The sequence below is a fragment of the Convolutriloba macropyga genome, chromosome 9, assembly GCF_964194025.1.
Source record: "Convolutriloba macropyga chromosome 9, txConMacr16.3, whole genome shotgun sequence".
In the NCBI taxonomy this organism is placed as follows: Eukaryota; Metazoa; Xenacoelomorpha; order Acoela; family Convolutidae; genus Convolutriloba; species Convolutriloba macropyga.
The window spans coordinates 38,014,256-38,026,596 of record NC_134476.1 but is presented as its reverse complement, the minus strand read 5'-3'; the positions used below and the strand labels follow the sequence as shown (position 1 = coordinate 38,026,596).

At 39.5% G+C, this 12,341-nt stretch overlaps 2 protein-coding genes across 2 annotated transcripts in view; one reads left to right on the top strand and one right to left on the bottom strand.

The window, feature by feature from the left end:
- The window catches only part of LOC142346209 (uncharacterized), a 41,557-nt gene extending 39,517 nt beyond the window's left edge, over positions 1 to 2,040 (bottom strand). The window contains exon 1 of the mRNA XM_075398722.1: positions 1,505 to 2,040. Coding sequence (XP_075254837.1) covers positions 1,505 to 1,553 — 49 coding nt within the window. The 5' untranslated portion in view covers positions 1,554 to 2,040. The remainder of the gene's footprint in view (positions 1 to 1,504) is intronic.
- A 9,064-nt stretch (positions 2,041 to 11,104) lies between these two features.
- On the top strand, positions 11,105 to 12,118 carry LOC142346208 (uncharacterized). The gene has a single exon (XM_075398721.1). The coding sequence runs from the start codon at positions 11,105 to 11,107 to the stop codon at positions 12,116 to 12,118; it is 1,014 nt and encodes a 337-aa protein (XP_075254836.1).
- Positions 12,119 to 12,341: the final 223 nt, after the last annotated feature.

Genomic DNA, 12,341 nt, shown 5'->3' with positions numbered 1-12,341 from the left:
TCTCTATATGTATACCAGTTCAATTCTATAGTGAAACAAATCGAAGACAAAGATGTGTGTCTAAGACCTGCCAAAACAAAAATATTCAAAATTGGTTTGAGAAAACAGCAATGAGATAAACGAATTTTTTTATTTCGTTTTGTTTCTCGTTTTTCCCTGGAAAAACTAATATCTGTAGTTCTCCTGTAGATAAGAAGTACCCCAGTTGTTCATTTGGAATTGACTTCCGGCAAATGCAATCAGAAAGTAAACATAAGGCAAAAAGTTATATTAAAAATGAATTCAATATTTCAGAGAAAAAAGAAATTAAATGTTTTCTTTTTCTTGTTCAAATTTATAATTTTTTATCGGAACTATTCGACTCCCATGTTCTATGAAGTTTTCTGCCTTGTTCTGGATAAATCGAAATCAATTGAGCTATAAAAAGGGGGAAATCCTGAAATGGGTATTAAGAAGAGAAAGAGGTTGCGCCGGGTAAAAAGAGACAGTCATTGTTGCCAGTTTTCGTCTTCTGAATACTTAATTTTTACAAGGTAATCTTCTGTTTACTTGTTTTCGAAAACATTGCATAATCGAATATAATTATAGTTATATAATTTACTACCAATTTTTAGAACTTATATTAAAATAATTTAATACTTTAATACCTTCCTCAACGCCCGCACCCCTCAAAAACGCTTCCTGTTTGCTTTTCCTGTTTTCCTTTCAATTTTTTAATACAGCTCCCCTTTTTCGACTAAAGTCGGGGCCTTGCATATATATAATCTCCAATTTTGAAAAAAAAAATTGAAAAATAATTCTTGGAGTTGCAATTGCGGTGATGTTCAAACAAATTATTTTTTGGAATGTTCGGTTTCTGTGATCTGGTCATTTGCTTGATTTGAAAACTGGTTTTACTAAGCGTCTGACTAACTCGTCTTGATATTTTTCAAAATAATAAGTTCAATTCCAGTTTCCCTACCAGCTGTTTTTTTCGTGTTATAAGAATTAAGTCACCTCTATATGGTACTCATGTCTTGCTTTTGAGGAAGCTCTTTAACAGATGAGTGAGGTCGGAATATTGCGCAAACGCACTTTTTATGGCCTCTGGTACAAAATGGTATTGTTGTTCACAAAAAACTATATAGTTTTTATTGAAAAATTGTTGTTTTTTTTAAAAGTCAGAATGTTGAACTTTTTCACGGACGCCTCTGGGTAGTAGAGTAAAGATTAACAACATAAAATTTACTTTAAAATTAATCAGCTCTTTTGACCAGGAATTTATTTTAATAAAGTGTTGTAACCTAACGCGCTGCGGGATTCAAACAATTCTGGCGTCTATAAAAAACACCAAAGCACAAAAAAGACACCGCCCCTATCAAGTCCACCTATCAAGTCAAAATTCATTATATCCTTCGGGGTACCCTTCGATACTTGTGGGTCAAAATATATAAAGTTCGTTAAACATATTTCACAGGTCACTAAAGTTCAAATATTAAGAGGTAAAATGAATGTATAAACTTACAAAAGACGGTCAACGTCTTTTTGTTCCACGTAAATTTAACAGTTTTCATTTTTAAACAACTCAATTTGCAAAAGGAATTTGATTAAGCGTATAAACAACCGCAAAATGGGAAATGATAACAAGTTGAAAGCGAATAACCTTCAATTTTCTCAAAACTGAAGTTATACAAATCCAATTTCAAGATTTGAGTATTAAACGTAAATCAAACGATACAATTGTTAGCCATAGTTAACCATATGAAGATAGATTGTGTGATGTGTTTACAGTTTAGTGTATGTATGCACAAACCAGTGCGTAGATGCGCGCTTATGCATTATACAAACTCTTCTGTATTGAAGATAACGTAGTCTGATTCTGCGAGTGATGTGTTTATTGAAAGAAAGCCCTATAACTCTGAAGGCTGAATACTTTATTGTCTCACAATTTGGGCTTAAATGTCCTTTGAATTGAGACAATTGATACTATAGTGTGTAATTGTATTGGGGCAGCGCAGTTTGTGTTCGTTTAGTTCGTTGCTTTGTTCTGTCGCAATTAAACGGACTCAATTATGATAGTTCTTTTCTTATTATTTAGCCGACAAAATGCACGAAACCGAACATTATAAGCAATAGTAGTTACCCATAAACAAGCACTAACAATGCTAACCAAAAATATATTGACGGGCACGTTCTTTCGAACCAATTTTTAAAAAGTCTGAGTAAGTATTAGCATTAGGCACAGTATTATTAGAAGGTTTGGATTGGCTGTGGGCAGGTTTCTGCTAATCATGAAAAAAAACCCGCACATTTTTGTCAACCCCTGCAGATAGGTCCCAGATCGAAAACACCTCCCGGGGCGAAGATTTTCCCCAAAAATAACGGGAAAAAGAGGGTAAAAATTACACCCATATTTCTCCGCTTAATTAAGTGTGGAAGAGTGTAATTTAAAAGTGTAATTTTAAAAAATAAGAGTGGAAGAGTAAATATAAATGTATTCGGGTGAAATGCTATATCAAGCTTGTGCTTGAACAAGGGGTGAAACCTCGGCCCGGGCTCTAGTCAGACTCAGCCGGCCGCCAGTAATTGGGCCTGAGAGAGACGGTTTGGAGCCGATGTCGGTCTTATTGTCTCATCAGAACCCGGAATTTTTTTCAAGTTGAACATTTTTGTTTATAGTTTGATTAAAAGTTGCTGGTTCTGCCAAATGCCAACAGTACTAACGCGGTCTGATTTGGCAATTGAACGGTTCTACCAATGATGTGACAAAAACTATACACGGATACTGAAAGTTTATCCACAGTTAATGTTGTTCTGATCAGACTTCAAACGCAGTAGTCTGATTGTGAAAAATTGAACCTTTTTTCAACTTTTTAGCTTTAGAGTAATTGAGCGTCGATTAATTTACATAAAACCAGTACTTCACAACTTTTTAAATCAATTAGAATAATTTCACTCTCTACCTGCAAATTTCCAGTCCAGGCCCCAACTTTAAGAGAGACTCATAGAGTTAAGGAATGGGGGTGGATCTTTTCAACAATTGCCCCCCTTTGGTACCTACAAGAGAATCGCCACCCCTTCTGTGCTATACTTCACCACAATATTTCTTGGCCTACAGTTTAACCGAAAATTAGTTTAAGCGCAATTGCGGACCGCTGTTCACGGTCATGCCTCTTATGCGCTGTGGGATGTAATCCGGGTCGGTTATCGCGGCGAACCCGCGACGCGTGTGAAGCGCGCCCACCGACCCGCCAGTCGGAAATTCTTTTTGCTATGTCTTCCGGTTCGGCTAGTTGTCATACCACGGTGTATTTTATTCAATTTAACATAGTATGTGCATGCATGGAAACTTATTAGTCATCTCTGATTGCGGTTAATAAATAGCTGGCCTAAATTCTATTCAAGAATAGTTCCCCTTTTGCAGGGGGGGGGGGGGGGCAGCTGTTGAAAAGATCCAATGTGGGTATATGCTTCCTTAAACTACCTGCAATTCTATGTAAACTTGCCTGCAACGTACCTAGAAATTGCAGTGTTACCCTCCTAGAACTTTACCTGAGAAATTTCATTTTGCAGATAATTTCTTTATTGAAAAAACGTGCAAATTCTAGGCAGGCTGTAGGCATGAAAGTTTTAGCCATGCAAACAAAAAACTAAATTTAGGAGGAGTGAATTTAGGAGGCTAATTATCAAATGCAGGAGAACTACTATTGATAGGTTATAACTTTAGTTCTCCAGCTTTCTGGCAGACTTACTTTGAATCTTAATTTAACCCAAATTATAAACTACTTTTTAGTCAGGGTATATAAATGTTCTTTTTTTCAAAATCTAAACAACCAACAAAATTTTGTTGCTTTGAAAATGCAATTAGTAATGTATTTGGAACTTTTCACCTAGCACCTCCCCATCCCCAATAAATTCAGCGAACCCCAATGGCATATGTTTGAACACAGTGTATGTATTTGAAACGTTACGTGTGAATACGTGTGAATATACATTTAGAAAATACTAATAAATATTAACAGAAAAGAAGTTTGAAATTAATCCGTTCGTAGTAATAATGCAATGCATATATTGCCAACATCAAGCAAAATCTTGTTCTTATTGCCTTTTTAAGAAATTTATTGGCATTCATTTCTGTTTAAGTTTGTTGTAAAAAAGCCCTCGATATTAACAAACATTTTTAAATCTAGTAATTTCTATAAATTACTTATTTGAGGAATGCAATCTTTTAATTGATTAATATAATAGTTTTTTATCTTATCAATAACTTATACATAACTATATATCATTCTAAACAGAAGAGAAAGACAAACGAATGTTCTGTTGTACTGATATTTTTAATTCAGTTATGATGACACCAGAATATTTAATTAAAACACGCACGTGCACATTTTAAAATGCCGAAAGTCTTCAGTGCCAGAAGTCAAAATGCAAGAAGTTGCTTCTTAGCCAGAAGTTGTATTTCGTCGATTTTCGTCATTTTAAAACGTGCGCGTTTCGTGTTTTAAGCATGGTTAAGTGACTCTGCAGAAGTCACTTCGAAATTATGATTTAATATCTCAAACCGCTTGGTGGTTCTCGATAAACGCCAGAAGTTCTCAGTGACTTCAAGCAGAGTCACTTAACCATTACGTAGCCAACTGAGACAAATCAAGTTACAATACTAATTTCTAAGTTCCAATGTATTTTAAAGTGGGTACCTAAAAAATCAAGAATCAATCAATTCAATTCAATTCAATTCTTATGGCTTTATTATGAACTCCTCGAGTTTGTGTACAATTTTTGTGTACAATGATTTGCAGAAAATGAATTCCTTTGCGTTTTTAACCCGTGTTTTTTTAATACTATTGTGCTGTTGCCCCTGCTTGCTTCTAAGTGGCATTTCAAGCCTTGCATTACATTTTTTAAGCTCTCAAACGTGGACTCAAGCACGCTAACATATTTTTACCTTTGCACCACATTATCATTCGCGATTTTAATTTGTCTTTAATTGTCTTTAATATAATCGAAGTGTGCTAATTGTAACAGCAACTTAGCTTGCTTAATTTTTTAGACAATGATAAACATTTAAATAAATTACGCTGATCAGCCGATGAGTTTTATGGTTTCTAAGAAAATGCCGTTTACTATAACTAATGAATGCCATTGATTTTTACCATAACTAATTTAACACAAAAATGCTGAAACCGATCGTTACGGTGCAAAAAGTACAATTTATCGAATAATTTCCCTTCAAATGGTCAGGTTTAATAACAGTTACAACCACGCAAAATCGTTCAAAACAGTTTGAATCTCTTTGTAACTCTTATCAATTTTTTTTTCAATTTTCACACAGCAAGGATGTAAATCGAAAGTATGTGAAAAATTAGTGTCACTGTTGCTCCCAAAATGATTGATAAAGCCTCAGTATTACAAAATATTCTATTTTCACTGCAATGATAAATGAAATAAAAATTGCTGTTGGATTTTTTTGTTATTTTATAGAGAAGAAATTGATTTTCGAACAAACTGATTGACTGCTGCGGAAGAATTAATTATATCAGAGCAAAAGAATGCACGCTTCTTCTAACTTATGGCAGTTTTTTAACATCAACCAAAGTTGCTGATTCCACCAATGTTGGTCTGCATTAGCTTTGAATATAGGATAGAATCAAATTGTCAAAATTTTTTGCTTAAGTTGTTTAAATCAGTCTCGGGCAGGTCTGTTATAAATATGCCTTGTAAAGGAACCAAGTTCCTTTATATTATATCTCCCCCCACACCCTCATTTTCCTCCCCCCACCTACACTTTGGTCCTCCAAAACCCTTTCATTTCATGATTTTCATTCCCCCAACCTATTTTCGTTGAAGCTTTTTATATGTTGATTTTATTGAAGAAGTCAGAAGTGGTTGACGTTCACTTTCAATATTATTTATAGTAAGGGATTTCCCGTTTTTGACCATAACTTGTGTGCCAATGGCGCGAATTATGATGTATTTATAGAGCTTGATTTGCTACCATAGTTGCGACTTTCAGAAATACAAATATTAATGAAAAGTTGTCTTGGTATGCAAGACTTAGGCCGAAGAGCATAAACATTTCTGGCGTATCCTAGGGTCAAAAAAGGACCTTTGAAACTTGCTCGACTCAGACTGGGGAATTTTTGATTTTATAGGGGGGAACTTAGGCATTTGACACTTAGCACACTTTATGCTCTGGTTTTGATAACTTCACAATTTTTAATCAAAAACATCACAATCACAAAAGATCCAACTGATTTTTAATCTGGCTCTAGAAGTGAAGACTGATTTGAGATTTCTCCTGAGAAGGATGCTTGCGTGGGATGCCTAGTCACGACAGATGGGCTAGCCTTACTTGCAGAATTGAAAGTCTTCATTTCGAAAGTTGGATTTTAATAGGCGTCTAGTTATCGTTGGATCAATAGTATCTTTCCGCATTAGTTCTGAAAGGAGTAGGGCCTCCTCTATGTGAAATTTAAAGCACCACTAACACACACATTGACTTAGGATTAGTTGCAAGGCCTGGTATGCCCTTGCTACCTTAAGGTTTATAGGAACGTGAAGTTATCCCCCACCAGTGTCAGTAGACACACACAATAGTCGAAAGTTAACCACCACAGGTTAGGGTTCCTTCTGTCGCGCTCGAGAATCAAATAGGCAACCAGACAAACATCTAATTTATCTAAGTTTGTAAGAATTTCACTGATTAGTGGAAAAGTTTAACTCTATGCAACTTCTGATTAGCATCATATCTGTATCAAACATCACTTAGTGATAGCGACAAGCATAAACATAGCAATCAAACATTAAACAAAAGCATTAGCTAAGCACAGTAAGCAACAGCCTCATTTAAATAGTAGGTTTAACATAACAAAAACTAGAATAGGGCTGTTACAAGGAAACATAGTGCAGTAACAGTGCAGTACAAACTTTGTAAAATAAGAAAAGTCTTCTAACACAATCAACATGCCAAACAAGTCCAAAGCATCATCAACAGCAAAGAACATCCTCAAGCAACAACTTCAGCTGAAAGCGATAGAGTGGAACGCAGTAAAAGACCTCTTCGAAGAACAAAGCAATAGTAACGAAGGTCTAAGCATACTACGTGAAACTTTGGAACTTTTGAGGTCTCAAAAAGAGCAGTTGGACATAAGTTGCAGTGAACTCATGAAGCTACAGCTAACAAGTGAAGAGTTGACAACACTTGCTAATGAATCTGCTGAAAGAAACATAACCATGCTGAAATGCAAACAGAGAGCAAAAGCACACAGAACGGATGCAAGTGACACTGAATCTGCTTTCAACACATCAGCAGCGCCTCCCCCTAATCTACTGAGAAAACAGTACCCTTTACGCAATAGAGCAATGAAACAAATGAAACATCAGTTGGCAAGCCGCAACAATCAGGAAACAAACAACGCTGACTCGTCCGACTCAGAAGACCCTGATAATTCTCAACCCGTTTTTAACATTGAAGAGAGATGAAGGAACAAAAATTTCTCACAGGGGAATTGAAAATAGACGAGGGCTGGCAAAATTCAATTCGATCGAGAGAAGAGAACCATGTTCGAGGACAGAACCAACATGAGAGTGAGGATAGAGCTGGGCATTTGCAACAACCACTTTCTTTTCACATCAATAGCCAAGCTGGTCCTACAATGAGCCATAGTTACAGAACACAAAATCAACAACCACTGAACAGTTGTACCTGGCATGAAGTACACAATAACAATGGCTCTAGCAACAACCTATACAATGGCTTCCCGAGTTTCCCGAGTTCTCCACCAGACTGGATGCAACACCAGGCACTGATGATACAGAACACAATGAGTTTGCCCAAGATATCAATTGATAACTTCACAGGTGATTCTTTGAAATGGCACCAGTGGTTCAGCTTCTTCAAAGCGACCATTCACAATAACAGTGGCCTCTCAGACGCTCAAAAAATGACATACCTCTAAAACTCTGTAACACATAAGGCAAGAGATTCCATAAGTGGATACTCATACAATGGGGACTACTACCATGAAGCTATCGCTGAACTGACCAGAAAGTTTGGCAAACCACAGCATATTGTCGCTGCATACCTAGATCAATTGGAGAAGTGGCCGAAATCCAGACTGGACGAACCAAACACTTTTGTGAGCTTTTCATCCTTCTTGAGGAGACTGGTACAAACATTCAGTCTTCACAACTTTGAAGCTGACCTCAAGTCTTCAGCCGTCCTGAGAATGGCCAGAGAAAAACTGAACGCTACCATGATAATCAGATGGAATCAACACACAAGAAGCCAAGCCTTGCTGCAACCTAACCTTAACCACTTTGCTGATTGGATTGACTCCTACGCAGAGGCGTGTGAGGACATCTCCCCACAACGGAACCAGAGAACCAGAGTGAACAGTTCTTCTAGAAAGGGGGCCACCAGATGTGTCATGTCAACTCTGCTCACAAAACCACAACCTTGGTCGATGTCCCGAATACTTGGAAAAGTCAGTGTATGACCGACAGTGTTGTGTGAGAAGGTTCAATCTCTGCCCTAACTGTCTAAGAGGTCATGAAAAGGGTCTCTGGCAATCAAAAACAAGGTGCCTTGCGGACAGATGCAATGGCTTCCATCACTCAACACACCATAGGACAGATGCAAGGCAGATGCAACAATATGCACAATCAAATGGGAACTGGAACCAAAACTCACAAAATAACTTCAGACCCCAAACCAACCAAAACCAGTCAAACTATGGACGTAAATTTAACAATGAAAACCAAAGGCAGCAGACGAGTTCAAACTACAACCAACAGAGTGGAACTCAAAACAGACATGGTGGATCTAACAGCAGTACTTCACACAGGGGCAACTGGAACAAAAATGGTTTTCACCCTCAGCCGATGAACACGCAGAACGACAACAACAACAGACAGCAGAGTAGCAATCAACGCACTGTGGCTCAGCAGCAGGGCAACTACTCCGCAACAAAACTACACCTGCAGCAACCAGCAGGAGACTTCTTGGATCAGACCGCAGATTCAGTTGCAGACAATACCAGTAACACTTTTCAACAGAGATCTTTGCATTGAAATCTACGCATTGCTGGACAGTGGCAGTGACAATACTCAAATAACACAGAAGGTTGCTGATGCACTTCAAGTTCAACAACCAAAAGACATAACACTACCACTAGCTTCACTTCATGGTGAACACTCGGTCAAAACAGCAGATGTCATGATCGGCATAGGAGCTTTGTACAGCAGTTGTCCTGTGATCAGAATCCCTGTGTACGCAACAGCGATGGACGAGTTTCGCATGCCAAGAGTTCAAATTGAAATGTTGAATGAGATCTGCAGAGACCATTCTCACCTCCATAGCATAAGATTTCCAACAATTAGGGACAACCGGATCGGAATACTGATTGGAGCAGACGCATTCACAGCACAGTTCCCAGACAGTTCAGAACGGGACCCACTGGTACACCATACGGAGTCAACACTCTGCTTGGCTGGACACTGACAGGGCCCATTCCTCAGAGGTACACACAGAAGAGGGTCGGACGGTCAAACAGCACAAACATAACATTTTTCAATCATATCAAGAGACGGCAAGACGATCCAGATGAAGATCTTCTCCAGCTCTTCTGGACAATTGAAGGAGTGAACTTCAATCAGTGTTCTTCAAAGGGACAGTCTTCAGATGACAAGGAGGCGGTTTCCATCCTCAATGATACCATAAGACACATTGGTGACAGATACCAGATTGGACTTCCATGGAAGAAGGACATCACACTACCTAACAACTACTTCATGGCCAAAGTTCAGTGGCACGCTCTGCAGCAGAGGTTGGAGAGGGACACAAACTTGAGAGACCGCTATGAGGAAACAATCAAAAAAGATTTGGATAAAAACTACATCACAACTGCAGACCCCAGTTGCAGACACTCTGTCTGGTACCTTCCCCATCACCCAGTGATCAACAAACAGAAACCAGACAAAATCCGCAGAGTCACAAACGCTGCTTCCAAATATAAGGGACTCTCACTCAATGATGCATTGCTGACAGGGCCGGATCTACTCTGCAACCTGCATGGCCTTCTTCTCCGCTTCAGACAGTACTCAGTGGCAATCACAGCGGAAATCGAGGCAATGTTCTTGCAGATTGGCATTCAACCAAAAGACCAAGACTATCTCGTTTTCTCTGGACAGAGGCTGGCAATGAAAAGATCTTCAAATACAATCGACTCATTTTTGGAAACACATGCTCACCTTCTTGTGCGATATTTGTTCTGCAGAAGTGTGCAAATGACCACAAACAAGAACATCCAGAGGCCTACACATCAATCATGACGCAGTTCTACATGGATGATTTCATGCAGACCTACCCTTTTGAAGAGGACGCCCGCAGAAGTGCAGAGGAGATCAAAACTGTTTTACATACAGGAGGATTCAATCTGACGAAGTTCTTGAGCAACAGACCAGCCGCATTAGAGAACCTACTGGAAGCAGACAAGGCGGAAATGAAAGCCCAACGAATCCTTGGTCAGACGTGGGACCCCAAAACTGACAAGTTGATGTTTGCAAAACCGAAGTTTCTCTACACAGGACAACAGATGACTCAAAGAAAGGTTTTTTCAATGGCAGCTTCTCTGTTTGATCCAATCGGACTGATACCACCCTTTGCCATCAGAATTAGATGCAGCCTCCAAAGATTCATTAAAGAGGGAAGAAACTGGGATCAACCTGTGTCAGAATGCTACCAACAGGAACTACAGGAGTGGATGGATGAGTTCGACAACATGACTTCAATTGAAATTCCTAGATGCTTGATTCCCAGCACCAATGGAACCCATCAACTTCACACGTTCACTGATGCCTCAATGAGTGCAATTGCTGCCATAGTTTTTGTGAGGACAACGAACGCCGATGGATCTTCGCATCCAGATATGTGATCAGTAAAACAAAAGTGGCACCGATCAAGCAGTTGAGCATTCCAAAACTGGAATTAGAAGCTGCAACACTTGGAGCAGAGCTAGCTGGGTTCCGTGAGAGCGAGATGACAACTACAATAAGTTCAAAACACTTTTGGACAGACAGCACCGCTACACTTGGTTGGATCCAATCCAAGCAAAGACAGAAAATGTACATTGCCAACAGATTAACCAAAATTCACGAGAATTCCAACCAAGAGAATTGGAGACACATCCCTGGAAAGATGAATCCCGCTGACCATGGAACACGAGGCCTCACCCCATCAGACATACCAAAGCTGTGGCTCCAACCACCGAACTTTCTGAGCAAACCTCAAGACTCTTGGAATTTTGCCGAGGACAGTGATCCCCACATATGCGCCACACAAGCGACACAACTTCAGACGCCGGTCATTGAGGTTGACAAATTTTCAACATGGAGTCGACTGCTCAACTCCACTAGAATGGTGTTCCAGGCAATAAGACGCTTCAGGGCAAAAGTTCGAACTAGAAGACAAAACGAATCACCTGAGACATCCAACACTAACATTTTTGCATCAGATGAGAACAGGGCAAGGAACTACCTCATCAAATTGTCCCAAAACGAGTTGTTCTCAGGAACAATTTCTGCACTGTTGAAGGGAGGCAATCTTGAGAAAGGAGACAAGCTGATGCCCTTCACACCCTTTCTAGATGAACCCGGACTCTCGAGGGTAGGAGGAAGACTCAACAAGGCACCTCTAACCTACAATGCAAAACATCCGCTTCTTCTCCATAGCAGGAGCAAAATTGCAAGACTGTTGATTGAAAAGGCGCACCATGACTGTGGCCATCAGGGTGTGGAACATGTGAAGGCTCACCTGCAACAGAGTTTCTTGATGATTGGATTAAGAAAAGTGCTGCGAAGTCTGGGGAAATACTGTTTCATTTGCAGACGATGGAGGGCAGACAATGTGAGACCGAAGATGGCCGATCTTCCTGAATTCAGATTTCCAGATGCAAACAAGCAGTACCCTTTCGTCAACACAGGAATGGACATGTTTGGACCTTTCTACATTGAGGACAAGAGAGGGGGCAACCAGATGCACTACGTCTGCCTGTTCACATGCCTGGTCACCAGAGCTGTCCACCTAGAAGTATGCCATGACCTCTCAACTGATTGTCTTCTCATGACAATCCGCTGATTTGTCTCACGACGTGGATACCCTGACCTCATTGTGAGTGACAATGGCAAAAACTTCATTGGAGCCAACCAAGCAATGAAGTTAAAGTTCCAGAGAAGCTACAAGCCAGACAATGAGTACATCAGACTGCAATTGGCTCAACAGAACATTCAGTGGACTTTCAACTCTCCATTGGCACCACACTTCGGAGGAGTCTGGGAGAGGCTGATACAGACCGCGAAGA

Coding starts and splice junctions, on each gene's coding strand:
- LOC142346208 (XM_075398721.1), top strand. CDS start 11,105: ATGTACATTGCCAACAGATTAACCAAAATTCACGAGAATTCCAACCAA.